Source organism: Tetranychus urticae, chromosome 1, assembly GCF_039701765.1.
Source record: "Tetranychus urticae isolate SD_2017Ah chromosome 1, NJAU_TeUrti_SD_1.0, whole genome shotgun sequence".
NCBI lineage: Eukaryota > Metazoa > Arthropoda > Arachnida > Trombidiformes > Tetranychidae > Tetranychus > Tetranychus urticae.
This window is the reverse complement of record NC_142958.1, coordinates 21,937,138-21,948,376: the sequence shown is the minus strand read 5'-3', so window position 1 is coordinate 21,948,376 and position 11,239 is coordinate 21,937,138. Positions and strand designations below refer to the sequence as shown.

General features: G+C 31.6%; 1 protein-coding gene and 1 pseudogene across 2 annotated transcripts; both read left to right on the top strand.

The window, feature by feature from the left end:
* The first annotated feature begins 4,473 nt into the window (after nt 1-4,473).
* Nucleotides 4,474-5,163, top strand: LOC149094770 (solute carrier family 2, facilitated glucose transporter member 3-like). Its single transcript, XM_089265915.1, has 2 exons — nt 4,474-4,619; nt 4,711-5,163. Exons 1-2 carry the CDS (start codon nt 4,586-4,588, stop codon nt 5,028-5,030), a joined length of 354 nt encoding a protein of 117 aa, XP_089122041.1. The 5' UTR covers nt 4,474-4,585; the 3' UTR covers nt 5,031-5,163.
* A 4,088-nt stretch (nt 5,164-9,251) lies between these two features.
* LOC107362279 (cathepsin B-like) lies at nt 9,252-10,552 on the top strand (annotated as a pseudogene). Its single transcript, XR_016197759.1, has 4 exons — nt 9,252-9,372; nt 9,430-9,980; nt 10,035-10,163; nt 10,258-10,552. The product of XR_016197759.1 is annotated as a cathepsin B-like (transcript).
* Nucleotides 10,553-11,239: the final 687 nt, after the last annotated feature.

The following is an 11,239-nucleotide window of genomic DNA, read 5'->3' as shown; positions in this document are numbered from 1 at the left end:
GAAAGAAAATGATGAATGTTAGCTTTCCATTTCGATAGACAAAGAGATGCCACATCGAGTCCATCAATATTCCTTTGACTCGAAAACTTGACATCAAACAACGAGAGTAAAAGTAACAAGAATACTTTGAGAATCATTTTGAAACAATAACTCAAAGTAAAGCTCGAGAAATCAATTTTTTGTTCAACTGGATATTGAATAATTTTTCATAAGCATATTTATATTGAATCTGTTGGGGAGATATCAAATGGAATGTGTTGATTAATACATTTATCTTTACCACTTTGCTCCTATTGTGCAGAAATCATGCGATCTCACGATTGTCAAAGACCGATCTGATAAAATATTCGCTCTTTGAGTACATTGTACCAATTATCTGGATTGAAAATTTGTGATAATTAAATTTTAAAGGGCAAAAATCAAACATTCCTTGTGTTTTGTTGCTATTATAATTGCCATTGTTCATTGTAATATCATATCTCAATATTCATAATATTTTTGTTGATCATAGTCATGATATTTGCAGTTTGAATATAAATATTTACTCAGATCGAACCAAAATTGAACTGAGCTCTAAATACAATCAATCGAATCCAGACTTTTTTCATTAAAATCTTTACTCGAAAGACAATTTGCATGTACTCTCAATCTAACAAACATCAACATGAATAACCCAAAAAGTTTTATACCCAAACACAATGTATCAAAATACGGATTCTGAATTACTTCCCGAGCCTGTTCAAACTTAGTAACCTGAGTTCAAACTTGAACTCCATTTTTTCAGGGATAGAAGCAGATTTATTTCATTTTTTAGCTTTTCTCATTGAAGATATTTTATTCATTAAGAATTTCAGTCTTTTGGACAGAATTTATTGCATTTTTAAGTTTCTTATTGTAGATGGGTCACTCATTTTTAAATACGGATAGAGTTAATTGTATTCAGTGAAAACAAATTTTTGATCAGTAATGATTGCAGCCACTAGTATAAACTATTGCTAATAACAATTAACCCATAATTAATACCTTTATTGTTAGTGATTTGATGATATCAAATCTTGTGAGTTGTAAGTAGACGACTCAATATTTTACATTTTATCAAATCTATATACACGATACTGAATAAGCACCTTTACATTGCTTCAATTGTGATAACCAAGTTAACACAAAATAAATTAATTGTTTTACTTCAAGTAGATTGATGGTAATCTTAAATCTCACCTTTTCACAAAAATAAGTTACCTTGTAAGGAAATAATCCAGCAACTCTCCTCAATTATTATGGCAAATTGGTGATAAATTATTTAAAAATAATAATTATCGCAATCGAAACAATTAAATACCTTATTTAGAATATCTGTGAAAATAAATTTCGATATCATGAAATTACTGTTTATAAAACCGTGTGAGAATTACCGTGTTTCCGCACAAAGAAGGCCAGAGCTTATTAATGAAAACTTCACTTATTCCCCCTTTTTACTCTATTTGAATAAGCCCAGTTTTTTTTTCAATAGAGTTATAGCATTGCGGCTAATTAATGAGAAAATCCAAGGGCTAATTAGTGAGAATTTTGATGAATAAGCTCTGGCCTTCTTTGTGCGGAAACACGGTAGTATTTTATATTGATTTGTGAAATATTCAAGTTGAACAAAATGTTCAAGATGAATGTCTTTTCCGTTGCAGTACCGTTGGAAAGATGGAATGGATTTTTTCTGATCAACTGAATCTTGAAGGATCACCCATATCCTTGAGCCAGTAGGAGTTATGAACATGTAGATAACACTATCGGATCAGTAAAATTTTGAGATTTCAGAAACTGGTCTTTCAATGTCAATTAGAGGTCAAATAAAGAATTGACCTTGAATAACCTTGAGCACTTGAATTTATCGTTGTGCAATCTGGATAAGCTTATAATATAAGTCTGAAGGCTGTAACACTAACCGTTCGTGAGTTATGCCTGCATGAAGGCGTAAAATGAAAAAAAACGCCCGATATATGAATAATATTAATTAATAATTATATTATTAGTAATAATAGTAGTAATTATAATACTAGTAGGAATGAAAATGATATCCAAGTCAAGTTGCAATCAGAATTTTAATACAGATACAAAATTGTCTTCATTTTTTTAAAAACAGATTAATGACTTTCGTACAAATGTGAGGTGAAAGTTATAAGCTCACTATGAACTCCAAATGATGCGCCGAAACTGAATCTTCCAAAAGAAATTAATTTTTTAGTTTTACTTCCTAGAGATAAATAGCTTCTTTGCTTTTCATAAATATCAGCATTTCATGATTAGTTAAACTTGGAGTTAAAACTACATCAGCAAAATGAAATGTTTCAGTTCGCCGGCTTCTATCTTTTTTGACGTAAGCTTTTTGTTAATTGTTTAGAAGCATATAAATGCTTTTATTCAGCACCATTGCATGATATTGATGTTCCGAGTTCGCATATTTTTAATCGATACAGCCAATAAATGGTGACCAAAATTTGAGGTTTGTTCCATTGATGTAAACAGAAATGAACTGTTCGTCAGTTTCCAAAAGAGATCCTGCATTCGAGAAAGTTTTTTTGAGCATCCTCTTAGCATAAAGCTCTCTAAAATTTTGTGAAAAATCATTAGAATCATAATTATTAATACAAAAAATGAATGAATAAGTGAAACAAATGTCAATTGGAACATTAAAATTGAGATGAGCAAAGAATAAAGGAATCGAATAATTACCCTTGACGACTCGCAAAAAAATTTCAAAGTTCTTTGGTAATTTGTAATATCATGCATCGATACTTTTCGTTACGCCAATTTATCTGTATTATTTTCCTCCCAGATTCGAAAAAACATCAGAAACAAATTCCGAGTGAATCAAATGCGTCTGCACTGATTCATTTGCTCGAAATTTTTCATCTATCAGAAGCAGAAAATTTTCGTCAAATACTTTGACTTTCAAATCTGTATCACTCGATCTTTCTCTTTCTATGGCGATATAGTAGTTTTTGTTTAGTGCGAACAATTCAGCAATTACAATTAGGTTCGTTAAGAGAACATGGTGATTTGAATTCAGCAGATGTTACGATTTCATACTTCAGTAATTTTTCTGAAACTGTAGTTTCCAAATTGCACCAACGAACTAAGTGCAACAAGTCTTTAATTAGACCATTTCTAGATTTTATGTCGAATTGAACCCATCTGATTAATGCATCGAAAACTTGCGCAAAACGATGAATTCAAGTGCTTAAGGTTATTCAAGGTCAATTCTTTATTTGACCTCTAATTTACATTGAAAGGTCATTTTTTGGCATCACAAAATTTTTCTGATCCGATAGTGTTAGTTACATATTCATAACTCATACCGTTGGAAAGATGGAATGGATTTTTTCTGATTAACTGAATCTTGAAGGATCACCCATATCCTTGAGCCAGTAGGAGTTATGAACATGTAGATAACACTATCGGATCAGTAAAATTTTGAGATTTCAGAAACTGGTCTTTCAATTGTCAATTAGAGGTCAAATAAAGAATTGACCTTGAATAACCTTGAGCACTTGAATTTATCGTTGTGCAATCTGGATAAGCTTATGGTATAAGTCTGAAGGCTGTAGCATAAACGTTCGTGAGTTATGCCTGCATGAAGGCGTAAAATGAAAAAAAACGCCCGGTATATTTCGAAGTTTACTCAGATTTCTTTAGTTACAAATCAGGTAAGAACACATTGAAATTCTTGTGATCTTTTAATTTTCTTAAAATATTTCCAGGAATATATAAACGGACTGCACGTAAGACACGCAACTCATGCTATCAAAATCATTGGTTGGGGAGTGGAAAATGCGCTCGAATATTGGCTGATTTCAAATTCATGGGGCACTCAATGAGGTGATAAAGGTATGAGTTTATAACCGCTTCTTTCTAATTATTATAAAGAGATGCATAATTTATTTCAATACAATTATTCATTCAATTTTCAGGTTTCTTCAAAATTTGACGTGGTGAAGGTGAGTTTGGAGTTGATATTCGTTCAGTGGATGTTTCAATCTCAAGTGGGAAAATGCCAATTTTATACGAGAGATATCAATTGTTTTACCAACAAGCAGATTGATGACAATCTGAACACTCTTATTTCATAAAAAAACAAGTTACCTTGATTTACATACAACATAAAAGTCATGACCGTGAATCTTGCGAATAAATTGTGTCTAAATTGGGCAAGCTCTAAAGAAAATTTTTATATTGAATAAAGAAATGATTAAACAACAATCACAATTCATATTCAGCTTACAGAGAAATTCGCCGTATTTTGATACATGGTGTTCGATCACTGTCACTTCTAGTCAATCATTCGGATAAAATTCAGCACTAAATTATGAAATTATCATTCAATTTTAATTAAAATTAGAGAGAGGTTAATTTAACATAGGATCCGTAAGATTGTTACTGGATCCTTACTCTTTACTAGTCTTTGGGGTGGAATCATTTTCCTTATTGGCTTAACAATCACCAATAACAATCATCATTTACTAATAACAATTTTCACTTAATTTCTCACCAGGATTCACTTTCTTGGGCTCCATTCGCAACCGTGTCTTTCTATATGGCATTTGTTTTCATTTTTGCTATGGGAAATGGTTAGTTGAATAAATTATTGGTACGCATTATCTTAACTTTTATATTGAAAAAGATTTTTAATTTTTATTTTCTTTTTGAACTTTTTCTCAGGTCCAATCCCTTGGATGATTCCATCTGAATTGCTACCCCAATCAACTTTGAGTGTTGCAATGGGCGTAGGTGGCTTCTCAAATTGGGCTGCGAATTTTGCTGTTGGATTAGGTTTTCCAATTGCTAATAGCTGGTTGGGTGGTTCCGTGTTTCTGATTTTTGTCGCATTCGGTATTTTTGAAGCAGTTATTCTGTATTTCTATCTTCCTGAAACAAGTTCGAATGTTGATAAAACATGTTCAACTGAGGCAATTTTATCATATCCAAGCTTACCCTCACCCTCAACTTCATCAACTTCAACAGCAACATCATCGATATAAAAGACAAGAGCTTTTCTATTGAAGAGAGTTTAGAGAATGATTGTAAATTTAATGATAATAATTTACAAACTAATTCTGCATTACAAAATTCATGTTGAAACACATTTTATACAATAATTTTTCACAACACGTTCATCTAATTTTTGAAATCAAATAAAATTCACTAAAAATATTTCATTTGTTTGAATCACAAGAAAACTTGTAAGCAAATAATCAATCTATTCAAAAGCATTTTAAAGTGGACCTTCTCAAGTGGACGTTCAAATAAATAATGAAAGAGTCACATTCATGCCTTAGGTTCCCAGCTTTGTCAATGATCATTGAAAGATGATCTGAATTTCTAATGAAGGTTGATTCACTTTTTATTGCTATTGTATTAATAATAAATTTTCATTTAATATTCAATATCGACTTACAAGGCAATGAGGATTGCTAAAAATTTCACCAATTGGAGTACATATGTTATTTGAATTACTATTTTTCGATTACCAAAAATCGAAATAAGATTTAACTGCAGATATAATTTTCGAGAAAACTCTTATTATTGGATTGCCTGAATCATGCTTCTGGTTTTCATCGACGGAGTCATGTTGATTCACAGTGCCTGTTGAATTCATTTCAATTTTTGGTTCATCGGTCGAATCTTGTTGATCCACTGAGGATATTGAAGTTGTTTCAATTCTAGGTTCATCTACAGCAATAGAATCAGACTCAAATTTTACCTCTTGTATTATAATATCATAGTCATTAGCCTTATAAATCAATTTCAATGGTGTATCATTGAAAGAAAATGATGAATGTTCGCTTTCCATTTCGATAGACAAAGAGATGCCACATCGGAGTCCATCGATGTGCTTTCTAAATATATATTTGTCCAACACTGAAACTTCCTTGGATCCAGTCTTAGTCGAAACAATGATATCATTTCTATCATCATCACAAGAGATCGATATTGAACTGTTTTTTGCATTGATCAAGGTTACATGTCGAGGTTTCTTGTAATCGTACTTGGTCAAGCGATAGATGAACAATTCAAATGAACTATTGTCTTTCTTCAAAGTTATCATATCGCCATCAATATCGTATATTTTCTTGTTATATTCACAGTATCGAGCGTAAGACCAATGATGTATCGGAAGAGGAGTTAATTTATTTGCAGCCACAGTCTCATCCAGATGCGAATTTGAAAGCGTAATCTCCACTTCCAATGGATTGGTGATGATGGTTATTGCTGATGTTTCAATCCCTTTTTCATTTTCCATCAGAAGATCCATGCCAACTTTTAAGAGCCACTTACACGCATTCGTGTCTTTGTTTATAACGCAATTAGATGTTCCTTTTCTGTCAGTAAAACCAGAATTGCAAGTTGCTTCCTCAAAAGGATATTTAATACAGTTGAATCTATAACGCTTGCCACTGAATCCAAATGAAAAGTCATTTCTAAAATATCTATCGTATGAGTAAGGTTTATCACCAAATAGCTCCAAACTTAATATTGGCTCAAAGGCATTTGTCGATTCCATTTGGAAAACAGCTGTTAATTTAATATTTCCATTACCATCGAATAAACGATATTTAGTTGGTTCATATTTATCATTACAACTGCTTTCAATGATCGTTTGACTCGAAAACTTAACACCAAACAACGAGAGTAAAAGTAACAAGAATACTTTGGGAAACATTTTGAAACAATAATTCAAAGTAAAGCTCGATAAATCAATTTTTTCAATTGAATATTGAATGATTTTTCATAAGCATATTTATATTGAATCTGTTGATGAGATATCAAATGGAATGTATTGATTAATGCATTTATCTTTACCCCTTTGCTCCTATTGTGCAGAAATCATGCGATCTCACGATTGTCAAAGACCGATCTGATAAAATATTCGGAATAAAAAAGAAATAAATTATAAAAATTTATATCAACTATTAGCACCAGAAACTGATCAATTGAAATTTCCCAATCTACTGAAATGTACTCTATTTGAGTACATTGTACCTATTATCTGGATTGAAAATTTGTGATAATTAAATGTTAAAGAGCAAGAATCAACCATTCTTTGTGTGCTTTTGCATGCATGATGGCATTTTTATGCAATGGCCATTGTGTATTACATATCACATGTAAAATCATATCTCAGTGTTTATATTGAAAGGTTACAATTTCTTAATCGTTTGAAAACGTGAACACAATTAAATCTAATCACAATTAAAGATGAATTCACCAAAAACTCAGAAGATTTATTCAGCCCTTCAAATCCTGAATATTCAGGTTCTTTTAGGATCACAGTTTCAAAACTATTGAGTCAAACCAAAGTCAAACAAAAGGTAGAATTTCTAAGCTAGGATTAGCTGAAACCAAAAACCACAAATCTGGTCAAACTGGAAAATGTTGTCTTAGGACAGGAATGTTGAACTGGACAGTCACAAGACTTGGACTTTATTAGCTTTAGAAAGCTTTTGCACTGTTAGTGTTCTTGTAGCGAGATTAAGCTTGAAAGCTTCTAACTGGAATAGTCACCAAACTGGAACCAGAATAGACTCAAAACGGAAGCTTCTATCTCGACCCAAAGTATCAAAATTATCACGACTAACTCGATAGCTTTCAGTTCAAGCATCACTTGAAATTATCAATTTAAGATAAATAGACTCAAGTCTTAGAAAGCACAATTTTAGAGGAAAATTAGAAGCACAATTGAAGTTTTAAAACTAGAAAATTAACAAAATTTATTTAAACATAGAACTGAATTTGATGAAGTAAAGGTTTTATAACCAGAAAGAGAGATTATCACGTTAAGTAGAGTAATCAAAATTAAACTAATAAAAAGACAATTAAACTGAGAATTATTAACCCCTTATATATGTTACATAACGGAAGGAAGGAACAAGGAAGGAAGAATAGAATAAGGAAAAGGAAGAATTGTGAAAGCTTCAAAGCTATGGTCACCATCTCTGTGACAACAGTAAACAATCTTATGATGTCATTGTTAGGGATTAATACAAAATTACAAAAACCAATTTTATGATTATACCAAATTTTAAAGAAAAGAAAGATAAAGCTTTAAAGCTAAACAAATGAATTAAATGAATTTAAACAAAATGATTAATGGGATTGTTCTTGGGTAACTCTACCCTTCAATATTTATAAAATTATCTGAAATTGAAGTCAATTATTTATGAAAATTGAACATGTCACTTCGATTCTTAGGAAGACTGACCGCTCCTGATCTGATCTGACTTATCTGTGGCTGTAAAAGTTAGATAGCTGCAACTTATTCGAAGAAGGAAATCGGAATTATTTCATATTCTGATGAACATCCTTCCAACACATAAGATTTACATGTATGTTTGGAGTAACCATTTATTTTCATTAATCTTTTACTAAATACAACATAAGTTCGGTATGATAATAAATACAAGACATTGTTATGAATTTGTCAGAGCTTAATCACAATTGAGTCTACTAAGAGATTCACGTTGGGTGGGAAATAATGAACAGGGTACACAATAAATAGGGTGGGAAAATGCAGAACCCCACTTTTGATACATTGTGTTGGGATATGAAACCTTTTTCAATTATTCATGTTGATGTTTGTTGACTTACGTTAGGAGTATATGTGAAAATTAAACTTTATTTTATTCAGCTGTGAACCAAATTTTTATTTCAATTTTTTTAGCTTTTCTCATTCATGTTTTTTCCACTAAGAATTTCAGTCTTTTGGAATTAATTGTATTCAGTGAAAACAAATTTTCGATCAGTCATGATTGCAGCCACTAGTATAAACTATTGCTAATAAAAACTCACTCATAATTAATACCTTTATTGTTAGTAATTTGATGATATCAAATCTTTTCAGTACGCGATACTGAATAAGCACCTTTGCATTGTTTCAATTGTGATAACCAAGTTAACACAAAATAAATTAATTGTTTTACTTCAAGTAGATTGATGGTAATCTTAAATCTCCCCTTTTCACGAAAATAAGTTACCTTGTAAGGAAATAATCCAGCAACTCTCCTCAATTATTATGGCAAATTGGTGATAAATTATTTAAAAATAATAATTATCGCAATCGAAACAATTAAATACCTTATTTAGAATATCTGTGAAAATAAATTTCGATATCATGAAATTACTGTTTATAAAACGAGTAACCATGCGAAAATCAGTATTTTATATTGATTTATGAAATATGCAAGTTAAACAAAATGTTCAAAATGAATGTCTTTTTCGTTGCAGTGATTTTGGGCTACACAGTCTTTGGCATCCATGCATTCATATCAGAGGATTTGGAGCCATTAACAGATGCCATTATTAAGGCGATCAACGACTTGGAAGGTAATTATTTTGACCTTTTTTGAATGATATTAAATTGTGATTTGTATCATTAGGCAGGTGGAAATTTCAATGGACATAATTTCAACGAAATAAAGAATCTCATTTCTAATGTCACTGACAATGAAGCTTTTGAAACGAAAACGTTTAATGGAAAGAAATTGCCTGAAAATTTCGATGCTCGATTGGAATGGCCAAACTGTACTTCCATCGGAAAAATTTACAAGCAAGACTCATGCACACCATCTTGGATCTATGCTTCTGTTGGTCAAATCGCTGATCGAATCTGCATTCGTACTGGAGTCAAAATTGACGTTGAAAAAACAGTTGACAAATGATTAAACATTATGGCAATTGTAACTACAACAGTGCAAATTTTTTCCAAGCCTTCAAATACTGGGCTGCCAATGGCGTGTTTACTGCCAAAACAAATGGATCTGAAAGCTGTAAAACACCGTTTGGACCATGTCTATTGGACAACGAGATTGTAAATTATTTTCAACTGGATCCTATAGAGCCAAAGACCTACATTGATAAGATGCACGCCCTGTTAGATGGTCCGATAACTATATATCTCGATGTTTACTCAGATTTCTTTAGTTACAAATCAGGTAAGAACGCATTAAAATTCTTGTGATCATTTAATTTGCTTAAAATATTTTCAGGAATTTACAAACGGACTTCAAGTAAAAAGATGGGAACTCATGCTATTAAAATCATTGGTTGGGGAGTGGAAAATGGAGTCAAATATTGGCTGATTTCAAATTCATGGGGCACTCAATGGGGTGATAAAGGTATGAGTTTATAACCGCTTCTTCCTAACTATTATAAAGAGACTATTGCTATTACTAACTATCATTTCAATACAATTATTCATTCGATTTTCAGGTTTCTTCAAAATCCGACGTGGTGAAGGTGAGTTTGGAGTTGATATTCGTTCAGTGGCTGTTTCAATCTCAAGTGGAAAAATGCCAAGTTCATATGACAGATATCAATTGTTTTACCAATAAGCAGATTAATGACAATCTGAACACTTTTATTTCCATAAAAACAAGTTACCTTGATTTACATACAACATAAAAAGTCATGGCCGTATATCTTGCGAAAAATTGTGTCTGAATTGGGCAAGCTCAAAAGAAAATTTTTATATTAAATAAAAGAAATGATTAAACAGCAACGTTAATCAATATTCAGCTTACTGAGAAATTCACGTTTGAACGTGGAGAAGTAATGCGATATCCGTATTTTGATACATTGTGTTCGGATGTGAAACTTTTTTGGTACGATCGAATTTATCAAGAGTCACAGCTTTGAGGCCAATGGCCAAAATCATGAGAACAGTCGTTCGTTGATGTGTATCGACAATTTTTATCGACAAATAATGTGTTTCAGGTCTCTAGCTATCATGGGGACAAAATGGCTAAGGTTAAGTTTCTAAAGGATTAAAAGTTTCGAATCCACTATGGTCAGTTAACTACTATGTACAGGTATTAATATGTATAATAATACATGTATAATACATGTATTAGATTGACTATTTTCAGTTTTAGGTTATTCATTTGATTTTTAACTCATTTACAGGTGTATACTCAGGTAGCAATGAAGTAAACATTTTAAACAATCCAAATTTATTGTGCTTAACCAAACATTTATGGCGCCTAATTTGGTTGAAGCAGACACTAAACTAGACCTGAGAAGATCGCTCTTTTTTAGGATCGATTCAAGGATCGGATCGTAAGGCAAAACTTCGATTCAGGATCGAGCTTTAATAGAGCCTAAACGATCTTTACTTACTATTGGTTAAGATAAACTAATTTTTCAATTTTCAACAAACATTAGATGCACGAAAAAGGTTTTTTCGCAAAATTTC